General features: G+C 36.4%; 1 protein-coding gene and 1 long non-coding RNA gene across 33 annotated transcripts in view; both read left to right on the top strand.

Moving 5' to 3' along the window:
• Positions 1-808: 808 nt before the first annotated feature.
• Positions 809-9289, top strand: LOC116431858 (uncharacterized). The gene is made up of 3 exons (XR_004236020.2): positions 809-1086; positions 3880-4164; positions 6174-9289. It is a non-coding gene; the product is annotated as an uncharacterized LOC116431858 (long non-coding RNA).
• A 3844-nt stretch (positions 9290-13133) lies between these two features.
• Mhc (myosin heavy chain) overlaps positions 13134-22618 on the top strand; it is a 66188-nt gene continuing 56703 nt past the window's right edge. For 29 of the 32 annotated variants that reach the window (XM_031987853.2, XM_031987857.2, XM_031987837.2 and 26 more), the window contains exons 1-4: positions 13134-13168; positions 16941-17352; positions 20366-20509; positions 22316-22472. In XM_031987853.2, the coding sequence (XP_031843713.1) occupies positions 17146-17352; positions 20366-20509; positions 22316-22472 (508 nt within the window). In that variant the 5' untranslated portion in view covers positions 13134-13168; positions 16941-17145. Of the gene's footprint in view, positions 13169-13449; positions 13612-14266; positions 14431-16940; positions 17353-20135; positions 20307-20365; positions 20510-22315; positions 22473-22618 lie in introns of those variants that run through there. The other 3 variants (XM_076366119.1, XM_031987826.2, XM_031987861.2) reach the window with 3 other exon arrangements.

The following is a 22618-nucleotide window of genomic DNA, read 5'->3' as shown; positions in this document are numbered from 1 at the left end:
AATATTGTCAAATAATCATCGTTTTATCGAGTAAACTATAAATTCAATTTGTGTGGGTCATCGGTTTAATTTCGAAATTATACATTTTTCACTCGAGAGGTGACTTTCACCACTTAATTTTACGCAGTAAAACTATCAAATTTGATAATTAACCTCAATCGGACCACGATGTGACTTTAAGTGACATTTGAACTTTTTACTAAAATTTTTTGGTGACGTATCGAACGAACCGAATTTTTTCGGATGTACGAGATATAAGGAAGATAGAGCAATTATTCGAATTAGAAAAATCTTGACTTCTTAGTTTCTGCTTAATGAAGAACATCAACTTGATAATTCGACTGCATATGATTTTTGACGAGTGTTTACTTGCCAGTCAAAGTGTACTAATACTAGAACTTGCGAGTATTTAACAGTAGAAGTATCAGATGGCTCAAAATGACCCATTTTGTTTGTTTGTTTCTTTGGTGATTACTGAAAAGGTGCGAATACTTTTACAAATGACTAAAGAAGCTGATTAAGTAATACATAAGCTAAAATTTAAACTAATTCAAACTCATGTTCATATAACAACATTTTGAGGCAACAAAAAATTCACTTTTAAATATTAATATCAATTTACTTTAACTTTGGTTATGTAAGACTTTCTATACGCATGCGCGTATCTACTAAGTCCCTCGTATAGTAACGCGATGGATCTCGCGCATGCGCCGGGTTGGAGGCCCTAGTAACGTGACGCATGCGTATTAGGAAAAACCAAGGTCTATTTAAGGAGACCACGAGGCTGAAGCAAAGTAGAAGAGCAACAGACGTAGTAGCATAAGAAGCAAAATGAAAATTCTTATGTACGTTTTAAAATATCTCTTGGCAGAGATTTGTGCTATCATTTTCAAACTTAGGTTTATCCACCCTCTTCTGTGCGTGTACCAGTAACTATTACTCTCCGAAGATCTGCTTGGTAGCAATTCGAGCTTTCAACAGGAAGCATTAAACATCGAGTTTAAATTTCATTTCTTCATTCTACATCTAAGTGGAAAAATCATGCAGTGTGCTTCCTTGGCAGCGATTTGAATGAACACCATTACGGTATCTTCATTGCAAAGTTGAAATACTGGCTGTATAAAATGACGAGGGACTGACATAAATTATCCCAACAAGCTGGCAGATGTACCTTTCTCTGATTACGTTGTTAAAATGACGTTGTTTGGTTTAATGTTGTCGTTTAACAGAAATATTGAAGCAAAATATATATAAAAATTAATAATTATTGTGAATAGAAATAGACTGCCTCCTTTATTTTTATATATTTTTAAATAACAATTTATGTTGGTCATCTTTTATTAAGGTCAATATTTACATTACTGGTGCACGGTCTTATTAATTATTGTAAATAAGAATAGACTGTCTCCTTCATTTTGATATATTTTTAAATAAAAAGACAGTGCACCAGTAATGTAAATATTGACCAACACTCAATCTGAAATATAAATATGAATTTACAAAGTAACACAACTTTGCAAAAGGTTACAAATTCTGAAGATTCAATAAATATATATTAATTTCCATTTATACTAAAAATCTACTAACAATCTTGAAAATTATTGGTACATAAATTTTCCTTTTAAGCATCCGAAAATTTATAGTCAACACTTCGTATTCTTTTTATTTAACCATTAATACCATTCCGAATTTATTGTTGTAAAAGTATCATTGTACGAATATCTGTATAAACATTCGTTGATAAATAGGAGAAAATTGAAAGAATGATTCTTTCTGAGAGTATAAAGCGAAAATCCAGAATACGAAAATCACGATTTCCTCTTAGTTTTCAAGTTATTAACGATTAAAAATTTCCACGAATTGTGAGGATAGTGACGCCAATAATGGCGCGCGTGAGGCAGGTCAGTAATATAGGAGTGGAGTATGACGTACCACACGAGAGACGAAGACAGAGAGCTGACTCATGCAATGCCATTGGCGGACTTTGATCACTAATAATTTGAAAACAAAGCCAACACTTGCTTAACACGTTAAACGCCACGCCGGTCCCTAGACGGACGACCCGGACGACATATTAGACGACATCGGTTTTTGTTCAGTCAAGGCTTGAAAAAAAAGAATATAATATGTAAAAAAAGTTAATGTAGCTTATTAAAACAGGGTAAACAGAGGTGTGGTTTGCTTTTACATTCATCGCAGAAGGTGCTAACTTTTTGTGTTAAATTCTTTGCCATCTTTGAACCTAATATTCCGGAATTATTATTATAACATTGAGGAAACTCCGGTCCTCAAGCCGATATTTCGACTCGTCCGTCAGCGGTGACGGCCGCGTCTGGGCCTGAACAGAACGCCAAGCAAATCAAGCTGGACACTTAACGTGTTAATTGTTATCTCATTCTGGCTTACATAATACAACAATTGCTTTCTTCACATACTAAAATTAGATTATTTATAAATTTTTTTTATAGATAATAGAATTAAATAAATACTAACAGATAATTAGGCATGCAATTACATGTTGGAAGCATGTATTAAATCAATGGGAATTTTATATATTTGATGAGAAATTAAATGATAATACTATTAATGTTGATAGTAATATAATAAATAATAGAAAAGTTCTATATGAGACATGGTTCATATAAAATTTTAATATTAACCCAGAATCATGTGATTTAAACCTGACACAGGAATCTTAAACATGTTTTACTAAATTAATAGATTCATTATGGAAAATGAATCTGACTGAAAGTATTCTTTAAAACATTTGTGGACAGTAAAAATGTTACTGAGCTGCAAAAATAGAAAAAATGCAAATTCTGTTCTCCGAGAGTTAAAGTGCGTGACAATTTTAGAAAATTAAGGCTATTAGAATTAAATGCGTAATAATATGACTTATAAATGTGAATGTTATAGCATCTAAGTCATCTGGCATCACAATGAAGATGAATGTTATAGCATTTACGTTCGCGAACGTGTTAATAACGTAACTAAATAAATATTATACCTAGCTTTCAGCTAAAATAACAATGGTTTTATTAATCGTTCTTACTCGTAATAAAATAAAATACTTTCATACTGATATCAATACAATTTCTCATTAAATTCTTAAACATTATAAATTCGATATATTAATATTTTAAATTTTAGATTAATATTTCAAATTTTATCTCATAATTTGTTTATAAGCTTTCAGTACACGACTGTTTCCAGAATTAGTTAGATCTCCAGCAACCTACATAAGTAACTTGATTCGTGAAACGCGAGTTCAACGTAGTCCGTAAAACGGGCCGTTGTTCGTAAGCACAGACCGCAGAAGGATGTCCACTACGCTCATTTCCATCATGATCGTTCATGTCTTATAACGTAAATTTATGAGTCCCGTAATTTTTGAAATTAATACATTTCATGTTAATTTCAAAATGATTGAAATAGTCAATCAGATTGTCAAAATAATTGCATTAGTCATTGTTATTGCAAATTGATTTTGAGTTTTAAACCATTTAAGCAATAAACTATTCATGATTAACCTTTTGCACTCGAACATTTTTAACTAAGAATGTTCAATATTTTCTGATGAGATGCAAACGACATGTTTTTGAAAACTAACTTAATAAGAAATTATATATAAATTAAAGAACAAAGCTATTTCAATACTTCATATATTGCACAAATTGATGCGTTATACAAAGTTTAACATTATTCCCTAATTTCGCTATATGAAAGGATTAACAGCGACGAATTTATCTAGATGGTATATAAAAATTAACGAGTAATAAATAATTAATATTCTCTATAACAACAGTATTCATACAGTGTTTCGCATTCGTATACGTTAACAGTATATCAGAGAAAATTACAGATACCTCTTTTCATTAGGTTCCAAACGTGTTACCGTTATTAGAGCACTGCATTTCATTAGAAGAATCAGGATGGCCGCGTGGCAACCTTGAAAGCAGAGCAATAAAAATATCTCCCGAATTCCACCAGATTCTATAAATTGTGCAGCGTAAATGCTTCCTTCAACATTTCAATATGAAGCCAATAATTTTGGCACTACTTCAAACGGCGCTGATCATCTGACACTTCGTACAAGCTGCTTATCTTATTAATCTTGTAGATCACGGTGCACTTATCTCCGATGGATCACTAATAGATGTTGAGGTATATAAATAAAAAAACTTGAAAAAACGCAATATGACCGTTTCATTTTCAACGATAATTCGTTCGAAATAATGTTAACCTAACAGTATTAGGTAACATTATTTACAATACATTGCACTCTATCATACACAGGATTGTATAATTAACACGTTGATTGCCACGAAAAATTTCAGGGTTTTATGTGTCATTTTTTCTTGTATAATGAAAATAAAAAGAAATGATTATCAATTATTTGGTATTACAATTCTTAAGTTACATTATTATCCATTTATTTACGCTGTTGAACATTTTTCTTGGATGCCAGTTATATTACGAGGTGTAATTGTTTTCAAGTTATTCGGAAGCTCCGGTCATCGGTGACCACCGTGGCAGTCAACGTGTTAACAGTTTGACTGCCACGTCACCGAAATTCGGGTGACACTATTTTTCACGTAAACTTGAACATGAATTTTCGTGGTGACGTATCGAACGAGCCGAATTTTGTTCGATGTACGAGATATAAGGAAGATAGTGGGGGAATTATTAAGAAGAATCTTGACTTTCTAAAAGTTGAAAAAACACAATATGACCGTTTCGTTTCTAACGATAATTCGTGCGAATAATGTTCACTTAACAGTATTAGAAAACATTATTTACAATATAGAAATATTTTCAAATAATCATCGTTTCGGTGAGTAAACTATAAATTCAGTTTGTTTTGGGGCACTGTTTAATTTTGAAATAAACCCTTTCGAGAGGTGACTCTCATCGCTTAATTTCACGCAGTAAAACTATCAAATTTCATACAATTAACCCTTGTTTGGGCTTTGAAAATTTGGGCTTATAAACAAAAACAATAACATTTTAATCATTCCTTTTATTTTCATATGTGAATGAGAGTCACATCGTAGTGTGATTCGTTAGAAAAACACGTGGTACGATTAGGGTTAACATTGAACTGTGTATAATGCATCGGTGTGTGAAACATTGAGATAAAAAATCTTCATTCCTCAATTCACTCGCGATTTCTTTTGGAGTTCATTAAAAAGAATGTTTATAATTGGAAAATTTAAAATGTCTCTAACGAAATACTTCCATGTGCAAAGGGTTAATCAATTTCCATTCGCCATCAATCATACAAACTCTAATTCTTCTCGAGCAATCTTCCAGCCAGTGATCGTGTTACAACACAGAGCTCAAACATCCCCAAACCAGTGAAATTCTCAAAACCAAACTTTCTTAACTTTCTTAACACTAGAGCTACCAAGCACTTAAACTGAATTTTCCAAATTTCTTTATAAAACTTCTAATTCTCTATTCATTAAGATTTCAATCGACTTATATTTCAATGTAGGCATCACTAAATCAGCTTCTTTAACTATTTCTCAGAGAAGCATTTGTACCTTTCCGGTAATTATAAAAGAAGAAATCAAGAATGGGTCATTCTGAGCCATCTGGTAGTTCTAGCGTTAAAAGGTACAATAATCCAGAATTAACGTTACGAGCGAGCACTGAAAGGGAAGGAACAATATCATCGGACGAGCTTATTTTTCAAAGAGAAAAGATAAACGTCGAGCATTTAGATTTAAGTCTAGTAATAAAGAAATCGTTGGCTCGCACGCGACTCGTTTATTTAGTTCCTAAAGGTAAACGACTGTGCTCTTGTCAATCCGTCGGTTTCGCGCAACGCGCGCAGCCACGGGAATGTTATTTCCAATTATTATCTTCGAATGATAATAAATACGAAAGCGTTCGCCGCGGAACGGTAAGGTGTCGTTGCGTGATTTCTCATACATTCTCATCAACTCGTACATAGTGTGTGATTGGAAGGTTTTGAGAACAAGCACAGGTGTATTTGTATCTTTATTCAACACTGGAACTACCAACCACTTAAACTGACTTTTCCAAATTTCTTTCTAAAACTTCTAACCGTGTATTTATTAACCCTAACCGTGACTCTCAGTAGTGACTGACTCATTAGTGAATGAAAATAAAAGAAATGATTAAAATGTTATTCTCTTTGTTTATAGGGTCCAAATTTTCAAAGGCCAGAAAAACTTTTGGAAACGCAATATGAAATAATCAAGAAATTTAAGGAAAAAGTTCAAATGTCACTCAAAGTCGCATCGTGGTCCGATTAGGGTTAAAGAAGCAATCAGCAATGGGTCATTTTCACCTTTCTGGTAGTTCTAGTGTTAAGGTGGCACCGATCGACGGTACGCAGAGGACCAACGTTCGACTTTTCCTTTACTAAGATGATCTTACATTGGGTATTATCGAGTAAGAAGAATTCTGTCTACTTTCTGGACATTTGTGTCGTAATGGTAACTACAAGCGATTGTCGGTGAATGACAAAGGATTGTAGGGGAGATGATCATGTGTTCAAATACGTACACATATGGTAAGGTAGAATTTTCTAGGTGTAAAATAATGGTGGAAACTTGTTGGAATGTAGTCTTTTAGCTGCAATTTTAGACTTGAGAAGGCGTTGTGTTTAGGAGACCCTCTTGTCAGCGTTGCTTTCACTCTGTTTTTTGTGTCTCGGGACTTGGAGCTGCTTTCCCTTAACACTAGAACTACCAGATGGGTCAAAATGACCCATTCCAGATTTCTTCTGTTGCACTTATTCAAAAAGTACAGATGCTTCTGTGAGAAATCGTTAAAGAAGTCGATTTAGTAGTACTTACACTGAAATATAAGCCAATTGAAAAGTCAGTTTAAGTGCTTGGTAGTTCTAGTGTTAAAACGGTACCGATTAATAAACCGTGGACGACCAGCGTTTGACTTTACCTTCGCTAAGGTTATTTTATATCGAGTATTATCGAGTAAGAAGAATCCTGTGTCTGTTTTCTGCAAATTTGTGTCGTAATGGTAACTACAGGCGATTGCCAGTGAACGAGGACGTGGGTAAGATTCTAGGGGAGATGGTCATTGAAACGTATGGGAAGGTAGGATTTTGTAGGTGTAAAATGGTGGAAACATTGTTGGAATGTACTCTTTTAGCTGCAATGTTAGGATTTCCCTATCGAAAGCAACTAGTCGTCATAATATTCGGATATCGAGTCACCAGCCCTGCCACCATTTGTAAAACGCTATAAGAATGGGCCCAGGGCCCAAAACAGAATAGTTGCATTCCGCCAAGGTAAGAAGAAACGTGACAATTTCTTTCTCCCTGTTTTACGCTGGCTACGGCACGTACTAGTTTGGGAGTAATGTAACTCACGAGGAAAACGCCGTAACAAATCGACGAGATTTTTTCTGTTTATTGATTCGTAGCGAGTCCGTCCTAGAAACTTCGCTCGTGTTTCTTACGACGAGCACAGATGCCACGAGGGACCGCGAGTGATTTCGGTGCCGCGATGTATTAATAGACAGGCAAAGACGGGTATTCCTGACTGTTCGTATGTACGTTCCTACCTTCGATTGCTGCCGATCGGAGTTACCGAAAATTTCATTGAAATAATTGGCACTCGCCGGGGATGATCGATTACTCGATCCTCCGGTAATCAACGCGACTATGCGGCTCGTTTATTGGCCGCTTAAGTGGTTGTAATTAGAGTGATTTATTTGTGATTTTTTATGAATATTAGAATAATAGGATTTTTGGGATTAGAAGGGTGTTTTAATATTGTATCTGTATGGATGGATAGATTTAATTTAGTCCTTTGCGAAAATATTTTGTGATTTCATACTAATTTCTACTGAAGGTGTTCAGAGATATCACTTGAAGTTTTAAGTTAAAATTATTTTCTTAGTTTAATAATTTGTCCCCGATTGAATTTTGGATATTTTCTGTAGCTTATAATCGTTATAGGAAATCGAAAAGTTAATTTACAATATACGACTAAACTTGGAAAAGAAGTTTAAGATAAGTTTAAGTTTCAGAGGCCATTTAAGCCATTTAAGCCATTTAAGATAAATTTCGGAATAAACATTCTGAGGTTGCTCAGTTTGACTCGAGTAGTAGTTTTAGTGTTACAGAAAATCGACTCTGGTGGACTTAATTAAGGACAAGTTAATGAAGATTTAATGTGATTGATATGTAATCTCTATAAAAATTGTAATGATAGCTTGTTTTCAATTTCTTTAGGTATTTATTGTAGGATTTAAGTGGAACTATTTATTTTTGAAATCATTTTGAATATGCTTTGAAGGTGTCGATAATTGTGAAACAAAAACTGAAATTAGTCGACCCAAATTATTTACCAAATAATGTTTATAAAATTCGATACGAGGCAAATCGACTCGTTCCGTAAATCTAGTGTCAACACGTCTGCCATGACAATTTCAAAGATTCTGTATAACGTTACTTAAAAGTAATTAAAAGTAATCAATGGCAAATGGTGTTAAAATGAATAAAATCAAGCTTATAATTTACTGTCCCATTTAATTTTTAGAAATTTAAGAAATTCAGCTTTCAAGTTACGCCATTATTTAGTCACTTATACTGCTAAATATTCTGATTCGATGTAATCTTATTTTATAAATAATGTTAAATTGTTTATTTTAGAAACAGTGTCAAACTTTTCCATTTGGAATTGTAATTTTATTTTGGAAACAGTGTCAAACTTTTCCATTTACAATTGTAATGTTATTTTAATTAACACTTGCAGAAACGTACTTTGCTTCACTTGCAACGTTTAACCATTGTCTGCATTTATTCTACGCGAGAGAAGATTCGCACGGTAAAAGAGGTACTGCATGTTTGAGCCTATGAATCACGAGGCCGAACAGATATATATGAAAAACAGTACGATAATTATAATTCTAAGCGGAAGGAAACTTTACAACCTATGCCAAAATCTATGAAACATACGATTTGCATTCAGGATTATAAAATACACGAAATATTTACATAACAATTAATAGACCACTTTCAAATGTTATTTCCCTCGAACGTTCCAAAATTACATCGAGTAATTATAGAAACTCTCACTAAAAAACTCTACAAAGACTTTTTCTAATGAATCTTAACCGACAAGTGTAGACCTCCTTCAATCACGAGTGTACTGATTGCTTATTAAATCTGTAACATTCTTAAAAATATATAGTATTTCAAATAATATAAATTAATATTTAATTACGAGTATTTAATTACAACTAATCGTTTGAATAGCGATTTCCACGAATTAATGGAAAATGTATACAAAAATATATACAAAATATATGTAAAATCAGATCAATATTATTTCTATATTAAAAATTTAATCAGACTAATTTCTCTGTTTTAATAAACGTTTGTAGAAATTTAAAGTATTTAATTAGAATTACTCGTTTGAATAGTGATTTCCATGAATAAATTGAAAATATGTACAAAATATATATAAAATCAGAAGAATATAATTTTTACATTAAAAATTTAATCAGACTCGAATATCTTTTTTTTTTTTTTAATAAACCTTTGTAGAAATGATTCTCTAGAGATCATGAACATACACTAGTGTATATATTTAGCAGAATTGTAGGGTTATTATATTTCATAAAGAAACGCGGTGAGACTCGGCTCACGACAGATTCACTGCTTTCCAAGTCTGGCTATACCACGCGCTATGACTACTGCGTACACAATAAACTGTCAATGGTATTCGAGACGTTGACGTGACATTTACTTTTCTCGCATAGTGCCGAGCATTCATTTATTCAGCTAACCGAGACTGAATTGAATTTTACGTTGATACGCTGCCACTGTAAATTTCGTTTGCAAATTTGGCACTTATGATTGTATTAGTGTTATCACTGGTATAATTTCATGCGATCGTTTGTCGCGCGATTATTAACAGATACAAGATAATACATTTTACAGGGACACTCGAGGGGCCAAATTTACAGTGATGCCTGAGTGATGCATGTAGAGCAATCAGTGCAATTGAAATTAGGGTATAGTGATGTGTTATGTACTAGTGGTCACTGGTAACAGTTATTTAGAAATTATTGAGATTCATTAGTGTTTCGTTGGTAGCTTGTACATATACGGTTATTAATAATAATTCTATTATTATTAAATTATTCAATTTTATTATTATTAATAGTATACTACTAACTATACTAACTATATTATCGAGGTTATTCGATGTTATTGTTTGTCGACTTATAAATAAGAATTTAATTGTTAGAATGCGTGCTGAACACCTTTCCTTTTTATATTATTGTTAAAGTTTTTAGTCTTTGGAGTTTCATGAATGTACATATATTGTAATCTCTGTAAATTTTTTGAATAAAGGCAAGATGAGAATGACGAAGTTTGTATTTATTCATTATAAAATGATTGGATTATGAAATCTATAATAGGATTATCAACACTATTGGGATTTTTTCGAGTATCAGCTGTTAGATTTTAAGTGTCTTGTGTTGGATTAGCTCTAATCGCAGTTTAAACCTAATTTTCGATGATACTTTCTCGTTCGAAAACTGAAATGTACTGACGTACAGTATTTTTAGAAGATCATAGAGCATGTTCCAAATTGTTTGGCAAAAACAATTGTCAACTAAATAACGCATGCACAATATCATTATTCTGAAGTTACGTAATTTCCTGTTCATTTTTTTAGATCACTTATTACGCTGCAGGGAAGAATTTCAATAGAATCGAAATGCTAGTTTCCTGACGTTCACCTAAAAGCTTTGATTTGAATGATAAGTAAATAAAATATTATCGCACAACTAGTTTCTAAATAAGTCGATTTCCATGTTGCGATTTATGGATGGTGTAATGAAAAAACTGAATTGAATGCAGTCATCAAAAACCAAATGTTATAAATTGTATATGTAACACAATTGTATTATACATTATCATTTATATTTGTGTTACAATAATATTGATAATATAATAATAATAATAATAATAATAATAATAATAATAATAATAATAATAATAATAATAATATAATGATAATAGAATGCAAAATAATAAAATATAAATAATAGAATAATTCCAATTGTTGTTTATATATAATTTATTATTAATATCGATATAAAAACTTTCGCACGCCTTGTCCTACATATCTACATCACAAACCCTGCTCTCTATTTCGAAATTGTACGTCTCGAATGATAAGAAACTAATAAAATCGAAAAATATCATCACATTAGAATAACTGGCATAAAACACAATACAATAGAACGTAAAATCGAAAATACTACTGTTTTCGGTTCTATCGAGACTATATCCTACTTTCAAGCAACAAATTTTCAAAAACTGACAAAAAAACAACAGAAATTGGAGGAAACATTAAAGGGTGTATCAAATACAATTAAAATAAAATCATAAACAATTATCTTCACATTGAACATATAATTTCTCTTTCATACGATAGAATTGTATAAATAAATCTTTAAACAGAGATTTTAATAAATGGTTCATTATTACAAAATTAATTAACACTGATTCCAAGCATTCTTTGTATCAATTCTCAGTCGTCGGGAAAGTTGTAAGAAATTCTTCGACTAAATAAAACGAACTAAATAGCAAAACTGATTTATCTCATTTTAAATCGAGACACTATTTAAATTTCCAATATTCAGCGTTTAAACTAGACTAATACACAGATCCCCTATTTCCCTATCAAATTCTTAATATATAGTCTCCGATCCACCTAGCTACAAAAGAAACCGCAAAGCAATGGGTCAAAATCATAAAGTCTTATGGGATGACTCAAATAGTGCGATGAAAACCGCTTCCCGCAAGAAAGTAGGGCGCCCAACAAAATTACCAAAACGCCGGCAACAAAGCACCGGCGAGAATATCAATAAAACCATTCCAAACGCCATAGTCTTTTCCAAATCAATCACCGATAACCAAACCAATAATAAAACCGTATATCAACCATCACGATTAACATTCGCCACCAATTATTCCTATAAATATTGTTATTAGAAATGATAAACTACGACATTATTTTTGCGAACTCCATGACTCGTTCTAGTTTCATTTTTCTTAGCATAATGAAAATGAAATGAATCCTATAGATATTGTCATTAGAAATGATAAACTACATTATATTTCGGAACTCAGTGTCCCGTTTCAGTTTCATTTTTCTCTGCATAATGAAAATGAAATGAACCCCACAGACATTGCCATTAGAAATGGTAAACTACATTATATTTAGGAACTGAATGACTCGTTCCAGTTTCATTTTTCCAATATTGCCATTAGAAGATTGATTAAATCAGAGAAAATATTAAAATTAAAGAGACCGTCACCGAAATAAGCGCCGCTAGCGAAGCTCTGAAACCAAAGCATAACCAAGTACATAACCTCTCTACATCAAATAATACCGAACTATAACGATATCCCTCGAAAGGCTTGAATTTTCCAAGACCAACGGTTCCTAAAGGTTTAAAAGTCGCCGGGATATTTATGAGCGCCACTGCACGCACTCGAACGTCCTTGAGGTATACTTGAAACGCGTGGAATGCCTGCATATTAGATAAAATTCGAGGTTCTACTTAATTCTTTTAGCGTCCCGGCCAAGAAGGAAGTCGGAGCAATTTGCTCATCGAAGATGCTCGCAGCTGGTATCATCAAGCACGTGCGTCTTCCACGTGGACTGGTGATCTTGGAGCGGCTGAAAAACCTGCCTGTTCCGACGCGTGACTGCTCGGCAAGACCGATCATCATACTGACCAAATAACGTTATCCTTTCGTTGCACCGATATAGAGGATCGTTCAGGATTAAGTCAGGTGTCCAGGGCAAGCCAGGAGGCAAAGGGACAGCAGGGGATGGCCATCAGGCGAAACGGATGCGCCAGAAAGCTCGCCTGTCGAAAGTAGCTCTCCCTGTCTCGCTCCGACGTCTATTTTCATCTCACTCAGCTAAGCGAGGCGGTTGTAGCTTTCCGTGACCACCCCTTGTCACACTTTTGGTATCATCTCCACCTAAAAAGGTAGATTGGCCCAGGAACTAACACGGTCCCGTATTGGCTCGCGCCGCCGGCGAATCCGCAGGCTCGTTATATTCTAGGATCACGTTGCACGCGCTTATATTGGGAGCCCCCGCTCGTTTCCCCGACAGAACGGCTCTCTAACGTAAGTGCAGCACGTCGGTGTTCGTCCGATTGTTTCACCAACATATTTTTTTTTTTCTTTTCTCTTTTCGCTTCCCTCTGACCACGTCGCGACACTAACGCGAGATAGCTCGGACGTCGGGACACAGACACACACAACGAGAGAGAGAGAGAGAGAGAGAGAGTGAGAGAGAGAGAGAGAGAGAGAGAGAGAGAGAAAGAAAGGTAGAGAGAGAAAACGGAGACTGTACGTTTAATTACGAGCGCCGAGGATATACCGGAGACACGAGAAAGATCGTTTTATTCGGCTGACCGAAAACGGTAGAGAACTATTTCGCAGAACGGGAATCGTGGCTGTGAGAAGAGCCTAGGGGATTCCCTTCGAGATCTCGGTCGAGCCTGTGCCTAGTGACACCTATCCAGTCTTGCAAACTCTGTTCTCTTGTCACGAGGAGGATTGGTTAGGTAAAAAGAGTAATCGGGCAAATCTGAGAAAGAGAGAAAGAGAGAGAGAGAAAGAGAGAGAGAGAGAGAGAGAGAGAGAGAGAGAGAGAGAGAGAGAGAGAGAGAGAGAGAGAAAGAGAGAGAGGAATCGAAGTGATTGTTCACCGACCGGTAATATTATCGTTCCAACATCCTCCTCAGAGGGACGGAACGCAATTGTGGATACAGTTTGATAATTCGCTAGTGATTTCGTCGAGCCGAGCCTCGAACTGTGACTGACATTGGTTTCGAGGTGTAGTCCTTATCCTATCGCTAAGGAACCGACACCGCACACGCGGCTGAAACGGAAGAGATCTTGTGCGCGAACCCTTTGCCTTAGTGAACGGGAACCAGTGATACAAACCTTTCTTGTTTTCTTTTCTTTTTCTTTTCTCTCCTCGACGACGCCGTCGACGACTCCCCCTAACGGGGCATCCCCCGCGGCCAACCGTAACTTCCTCCCCGACCCAAATACGTCCGTGGACACAAAAAACGCAGTGGAATTCTTCGAGCGTGAGTTTGATCAACCGGTGACGTCATTGGTGTTGAATGTCGGGAAATCAGTGCAACTGTACAAAGGTGTTAACAGAACCAGCAACGTCGCGGCGGTTAGCCTCTCGATAGTATCGGCAGCTCGCCGGCCGACCGCTTTCCGATTTGTCGCGAAGTGTGCCGCTAACGGAATTCGAATTTCGAAGATATTTCTTCTTTTTTTGATTTTTCGGAATTTTTTGGAATTCTCTTTCTTCGGGGAGTTTGACCCTTCGCACTCGAGAGGTGACTCTCACCTGACTCCATACGGTAAAACTATAAGATTTGGTATTTATTATACTTTCGAGGAAGTTTGAGAAATTTGTTAATTTGTTAATTTGTTAAATTGAGAAATATTCAGATAAGCTTTGTTCCTCGATGTGCACGTGATTTCTCTTCGAATTTCTAAAGATCTCGAAGAACAAGTCTTTTTCTAGAATGTTAGAATATCTCTAGTGAAAAACTTACGAGTGCAAAGGGTTAAGTATATACGGTTTGCTCCAGTTTCGGATTTGAGATTCCATCCTTCTTCAGTGAAGATTTCTGTTTCGCGTTTTTCAGAGGGTTTCGAATGGTTTTGAAATTCGAGGCTTGATCTCGGGACAAAGTGTTCGGGAATTATTGTACCTCGTAGAGAACGTCAAAGTGCGCCGCCATTTTGTTTCCGTCCGCGGTTCCGGAAGTATGTTGCTTTTCTTGGATCTGTTCGAAACGCGGTGTCTTGTTTCAACGATCGATCTTCCGTTTCGCATCGCCATGTTTAGGCTGCCTGTTCTTCTAGTTTTCGCTGCTTTTTTTTTGGAAATTGAACGGTGTTTTCTATTGTACAGTCACGTTGTATCGGGATTGTCTCGTTTTCTTTTCGAAGCTGAACTCGTTGATTACCGTTAGAGGTTTTCGATTAATTCGAAATTTTCGTTGATTTAATTAGATTTATTTTCTGATGTTTAACCCCTTGCCAATATCGTGTCAGACCCGTGAAGATTTCAAATAAAATTTAACAAATATCATTCAATTCTCCCGGGTCCGAATTGAATATTATTTTTCTATTATTAATTATGATACTTCTGAGTAAACGTTAATTAAACGACATAGAGTATGTGTAGAATTTTCCTTCTATAATGAACTATGAACAATTAAGTATATTTGTGGAGCGCAATTAGGAAAGTAATCAGGACAAGGGGTTGATTTTCGTTGAAGATACATAGGGATTTTGGGTAACTTCTCGCTGTATTTGTGTTAAGATAAGGCGCAGCAAGTTTTACAAGGAAAACGAAAGTTGACGAACCGACTGAAACGAGATTATAGTTTGAAATCGGTTGACAGAAGAATGGTCTCCTTTTTCTCTTTTGTAACGGGCGTAGAAGGTTTTCATAGTATTCGATACCACTTTTGGTTACGAGCACAATTTATAATAAGAACGTGTTACATGCACTGGCGATACAGAATATTTCAAGTGTTTCTCGAGCTCTAGATTATTTTTGACATTTTTCTGTGGGATTACTTTAGCGATTATAATACATTCAAGTATATAGGTCGCGTGAAGAAATTTAAGTAGTTACTTCTTGACCCCTTCAGTCTTTGATTTTGTTTAATTATAGTTAAAGTATAAGTTTCCTTTTTGTTGTTGAAATTGGAATAAGGATTGGAGTTTAGATTTATTTAGAGAGTAAATGAATTGGAATTATTGTAATAAATGAAGTGAAATTGTCGATAACAGGTTTCTAGTTTCGTTTTTCTGAATTCAGTATGTTGGAAGATTTAAGTTTCTGAATTCCTTCATATTGATAATAGCGTATATAATCATGTAAAATAAAATATTGCAGATTAGGGGGAAAGTAACTCAAGAAATATTGTCTCTATTACGAGAATAATTTGAATGTATAGTGCAGTCTATTTGTTTAATGAAACAGTTGGATACCGTTAAATAATACTGGCAGAACACGGTTACGTCTGTTTCAAATGTTGGCTCGTGCAGTGTAACCGTTGCAACGAAATCCAAGAGACCGAATATTTCACTTTATACAAGACGAAAGATATAAGAATCATTTGATCTACGTAGAAGTTGATTAATAACGAGAAATAAAGAATGTTTAACGAAATACTATGAAAACAGTAGAATAAACAGTACTATTACTTAACGACACACTTCTAACGAAATAAACGTTTCAATCGTTGCGTGGGCAAATCTCGATTATCACAGTTCTAATCTCTATCTATAAAATTAAAATGATTCTATTCAATCCGATTGAAATTTTAAAAGGACTCGTGGAAGTTTTGTTCAAAATGATGGTATTCGATTTGATAAAAATTTCACAAGAACTCTACAAAATTTCGAATTCTAAGACGAATCGTATCCGACTCGATCGAAGTTCGACCTAAATTTTCACAAGAACCCGTGAAAATTTGAAAATCCAAGACAAATCGTATTCGTTTCGATCGAAATTCGACCTGAACTTTCACAAGAACCCGTGAAAATTTGAAAATCCAAGACGAATCGTATTCGTTTCGACCGAAATTTCACAAGAACCCTCAAAAGTTTCAAAGTTCAAAACGAAACGTATTATTTTTGATCGAAATTCGATCAGAACTTTCATTCGCGTAGTTCTATATTCCGTTGATTTCAAGATCGTTAACGAGAATATAGAAACGGGTTGAACCCGGCAGCCCACGCAGCGGTTTAAAACGGTCTCGCAGGTAGCAAACCGGCGATGGTAGTACGCGCGCGCGAACCCGGCCTAATAATAACAACACTGATCGCATAACAATTTGTTGTACAGGGCCGCTCAGAACGTGCCGCCAGAAGTAGTCCGTCCGCCGCCGAATTCTCCGAAGAACGAGAAGAGGAGCGAAGAAACGAAGCAACAAGGAGATCCCACCCCTCGACACGTGGGAAAACGACGTAGAAGGCGCGCAGACCTTCCTGTGAACAAGGGGTCATTAGTACTAGTAGATCGATTCAACTAGGAAAAGGAACCACCAAAGATGCCGCGACCACAGAAGCAAGAGGGAGATGATCCCGATCCAACCCCTTACCTCTTCGTCTCTCTCGAGCAGAAGAGAATCGATCAGACGAAACCGTACGATGCGAAAAAAGCGTGCTGGGTACCCGATGAGAAGGAAGGATATCTCCTTGGTGAGATCAAGGCTACCAAGGGTGATATTGTCAGCGTCGGATTGCCTGGCGGCGAGGTAATTTTTCTTCTTCCCGTTTATAACGAGTACACCGGACAATCTTCTTCCCTTTGGTCGTGTTTTCGAACAAATCTTTTCGTTCCATTGAAAGTACCTTATTTCTTCAATTCGAATTTATTCGCGTTCCTATTTTACATAGATAAATCGAGTAATGTAGTTTTCTTCTTTCCAGTTTCGAGAAAAATAGTTTCGTTCTATTGAAAGTACTTTATTTCTTAAATTCAAATTCATTCGCGTTCCTATTTGTCCAAAATAAATCAATTAATATAATTTTTGTTCTTTCGAGTTTCGGGAAAAATAGTTTCAATTCAATGAAATTGTTTCTTCATTTTGAAATCCGTCGCGTTCCTACTTGTTCTCGATATTATTCCTTTTCTTACTTCGAAGTTTATTGTATCGCGGTCGTTCTCGAAAACAATCCGAACAATTTTATTTCCTTTCCTCGCGATTCCGAGAAACTATTTCCTTCACTGATAATCTTTCTCTCTATAATTTGGAATTCATTCGTTCGCGTTTCTGAGGAAAAAAACCGAACAATCTTCTCCGGAATTCGGAAAAATCCCTGTTCACTTCGCTGAAACTGTTTCCCTCGTTTAACAGGTTCGTCGCGTTACGTATTTATTCCTGGCACATCGAACCGAACAATTCGGTTCCCTTCTATCGAGAAACTTTCCTTCTTCGAAAAAACTTGTCTCGCGTCCATTGAAATCCTCTTCTGTCCCCTTCGTAATTGATTACAGGCGTTCCTGATTTCCCGCGAGTAAATCAGACAACATTCTAAATTTAAATGTCGCGGAGAGAGGTAGAAGACCCGAATAGTTTATTTTAATTTCCTTTCAATTTGAAATAGAACAAAAGAAATTCTACACTGGTCTCTTTGGCACCGCGCGGACGTGCTCAGTTATAGCTTTTGCCTCTCGAATTCGATCGGTTGAAACTCGAGTTTCTGTTACGAGGATATTTTCGTCTTCTCCGATTGAATTGGCTTCGATCCGGTTCCTTGTATCGCTTATAAATCGAGAGGTTCGTGTTGTAATCGATGAAAATCGATTGTCACGGCTCGTGACGCAACCGATGGAAACGCGCGATGATGATCGTGCAACCCGGGACCGTTGTCACGTAAAGATAAGACGCCGACGTACGTAGTTTTCCTTTTCTAAGAAAAGACCAATGGCGGCTTCCTGTGTATAAAAAGGAAAACAGGAACACCGGAGCCTCGTCGTTTCGGACTGCTCTATTTTTAGAAAGGGGTAAGCCGTTCGGTAGTTCTTAGCGTCTGCTGTCATCTAACATTCTACTGTTCGATTGGCTTCGTTCCCTTTTTTTACGATACAAAAATAAGCCACGAAAGCAAAACTGTACATTATAAAGCTGCCTCTATGTGTACGCGTTCCGATTTGCTCCGTTTTAAAGACGAAAACTATGTTCAATGGAATAAGAACAAAGTAGAACAGTTTTTTAGGATTTTTAATTATTAGCATAAACAATTCAGTTCTTACGTGAAGAATTGTAAGTCGGCGCACATCGATTGCACGCGAAATGTTCGTGAATGATATATTAAACCAATGAAATCTCCTTTTGCGTAGTATTGAAACCTAAAATGGTACCCGTTCGTGGATGTTTGAATTGATTTCAGTGTAGAGGTAAATAGGACACTCAGTGGAACGAAAATGTAGTGACACATTTTTCGAAAACGTTGAAGATCGTATGAATTACGTTCGTTTTGTTTTTGATTAACTTCTTGAGAACTGTTGCGTTAATAAACCAACCATCTGCGAAGGAAAGTTTATGAAAGGGCGATGTTTTCTTTAATTCGTTAGAATATTTGTTGCACGAATGGATTGGCGGGCAATATTTGTCGAAGAATCGGTTAATATTTCGAAGATCGTTTGATATTTCAAAAATCGTTCAACATTCCGAAGTGATCGTAGAAAAACGACTCGTGTCCGTCATCCGTTCGATTCCGTTATTTCCACCGAGAAAAGCGACCGCCGAGACGTAATCTCGCGCAGAATTTCGCTGTTCTACATGCTTTGTTACATAATGGTTCAGCAAACCCTGCCGGGTTTCCTTGTCATCCGGCGACCGTCGCTGAAATGCTATTGTTAGCATCGTCGTCGGCACCGGTAATAATAAATTGAAACGCCACTTCTCGAAACATGGGTCAACATATTTTTAGAGCGCCGAAAGTGGAATGGAGGGAGACACGTATGAAAGTGTATATTAAAAGAGACCGAGTCGAGGTGTAGATGCTCCCCATATCGATGACTTACAAGAATGATCTTCGTCCATCAACTTATCTCTACATTTACAACCGATCTCAAAATAGCCCACCAAAATCAATTAAACGAACATCTTCGCGTTCCAAAGTGGACAGAACTCGTCTACACAATTTCGTTTCGCACTACTACATCTCCAAACTACCGATCAAAAACAATTCATTAATTAACAATTACTTTTCAATACAATCTTTAGAATAATTTGCACATAAACTCCTACGTTACCTTTGCATTTTGCACGAAATGAAACTGTAACACCGTATACCGAGATTTTACGAATTCGAGTTAAAAGAGTGAACATTTAGAATTTTCTTGAATTCGAAGTGGTTATAACGGAATATCCAACGGTACTCCGAATATAAAAGAGCAATTGGCGACAATAATTATCTAAGGGACACCTTCCAAATGGAACATTGCAAGTTCCTAGCGTTTAAACGTTGTCCCGAAGATGATTAGAGATATTAGAGAAGCCTAGAGCCACGAAGTGCAACGTAGTATCAGAGATATTGAAAAAGAATGCCCGTACAGACGAAACAGTTCCGCAAGGATCAGCTGTCTCAAGTTAACCCGCCGAAGTTCGAGAAGTCCGAGGACATGGCGGACCTGACGTTCCTGAACGAGGCGTCCGTGTTGCACAACTTGAAACAGCGTTACTACAGCAAACTAATCTACGTAAGTGCGCAAACATTCAATCGACCGCTAACGTTCTTTTCTTCTCCCACGGGGAACAGACCAGGGATTTCAAAAAGGACCAGCTGCAGCAGGTGAACCCGCCGAAGTACGAGAAATGCGAGGACATGTCGAATCTGACTTACCTGAACGATGCTTCGGTCCTTCACAATCTGAAGCAACGTTACTACGCCAAACTTATTTACGTAAGAACGCTGCAAACAAGGATCTCGTGGTGTTCACGTTTTCTCCCCCTGAATCGTCATTCTCACTTGACACGTTCACTGCCACGAAAGTTTCGAGCAATTCTTTGGTAGCAAAGATAGAGTATCATTTGCTATCATAATCCTTGCACTGTTATCAGCTTGCTCGCGTTAACACGTCGAGTGCCGCACGATTTTGCCGAGAAAAATGTAGAAAATGAAAATAATGTAATATCAACTCATGTAATTGAATTACGTTTAGGTTTATCCTATTGAATGTTACTCATTGGGTATTACTTATAGTATAGACAAGTTTTTGAATAATATAATTGAGTGAAGTATAGTAATTCGATTTGGTTGAGGTCACCGGTGACCCCACGGCATCCAACGTGTTAAACGTGTTTATTCGACATCGATCATGTTATGCAATTGTTATTGAAGTGATTGAAAAGTCACCGCAGTGACCATCATGGCAGTCAACGCGTCAACTACCCTGCCTTGATCCAGAGCCACGTTCGTGTCAGCAAACGTTGGATAAAGCACTTGGACGTGCCGCCACGTTTTTCTTTGTTAGATGAAGCGCATAAGTAGATACATTTAGCAGGAACTTTGCATGCGAAAGTATCGAGGCATTGATCGAAGGTACCTGGACGAGCCACGATGTCTCATTACTTTTCAGATCCTCTAACTCGCCCGACGAAGGTGTTGGATCATCGACGAGTTTATTATAATCCAGTTTCTTTGCCCCCCGTGAATGCATGATCATTTCTCGATTGTTTTCAGGAATGTCGGTAGAAAACACTCAGACGTGTCACGACATTATTTCATTTCATCCCTTTAGCCTCGTCGCTGTACATGCGTGATTTGTTGTTACCAGTTCAAAGTTTTCGCAAGATTTCTGTTTTAATGTGGACATTTGCAAAAATCTTGTACATCCTTTGCGTTACAGCAGATTAACAGCTGATCGCGGGAAGAAAGTTCTCGATTGAGACACGAGTTTCTTTCCTACGCGAGAAATCTCTGCATTTATACTTGTACCTCGTTAGTCGCTATGTATTTTGTGTTGTCATTGGAATGTGGACTTTTATGCACGAGTAGCGCACGAGAATCGTTAAATATAGTATAAACTGTGAATTCAATTGAAGTTGAATACAATTTTCCATTTGAAAATAGAAGGAAATCTAGAGAAACGGTAGAGAAGTAAGAGATATTGGTATTTCGCTGCAAGTTTCGAAGTCGAATATGATTTTCCATTCTAAAATAGAAGAAAGACCAGAGAGACTGGAATTTCATTACAATTCTCGAAATTGAATAAAATTTTCCATTCTAAAATAGAAGAAAGACCAGAGAGACACTGGAATTTCACTGCAATTCTCGCTTTCGCTGAGACCTGCATAAAATTTCGCATCCGTCGCGATCACTCGATTTCTGATTTGTCATGTAATGGTATTTCCCATCGGTCTAGTATCAATTCTTTCACGTAGTACGCGTTACGTAATATAGAAACGTGTTTCCACGTACGATTTCTAATAAATACGTGGATATTAAGGAATATGGATGATTCTTTTAAGTTAATGTATTCCGTCGAATATACATACTCTAGAGAATAATAAGTACTTGCACTAGCCCTCGATCGTAAAATAACACTGTAATCAGAAAAAAAAAGACAACGCTATGGGTTAATTGACAAAGCGTATTACTGCGAGTAACGACAGATCAGAAATCGTGAAGTTGTCCATTACGTTTCTGTTCCTGCGAATCTCGTCGATTTGAGGTGCTCGTTTCACAAACGGATATTCTCTTTTACAGACTTACTCCGGCCTGTTCTGTGTAGCCATTAATCCCTACAAAAGATTCCCCGTGTACACGTCCAGGTGCGCGAAATTGTACCGAGGCAAGAGGCGTAATGAAGTGCCACCCCATATCTTCGCCATTTCCGACGGAGCGTACGTGAACATGTTGACCAGTACGTATAATATCATTGCATCAACTTCTCCGCGCCTCCTTATATTTTAACACTAGAAGTACCGACCAGTTAAATCGACTTTCTCAAATTCCTCTATAAAATCTTCAAGAGTGTATCTATGGAGACTTTCATTGATTTACAATTCA

The sequence above is a fragment of the Nomia melanderi genome, chromosome 3, assembly GCF_051020985.1.
Source record: "Nomia melanderi isolate GNS246 chromosome 3, iyNomMela1, whole genome shotgun sequence".
Classification (NCBI taxonomy): domain Eukaryota; kingdom Metazoa; phylum Arthropoda; class Insecta; order Hymenoptera; family Halictidae; genus Nomia; species Nomia melanderi.
The sequence above is the reverse complement of the archived record's forward strand: the minus strand, read 5'-3'. Positions and strand labels throughout refer to the sequence as shown.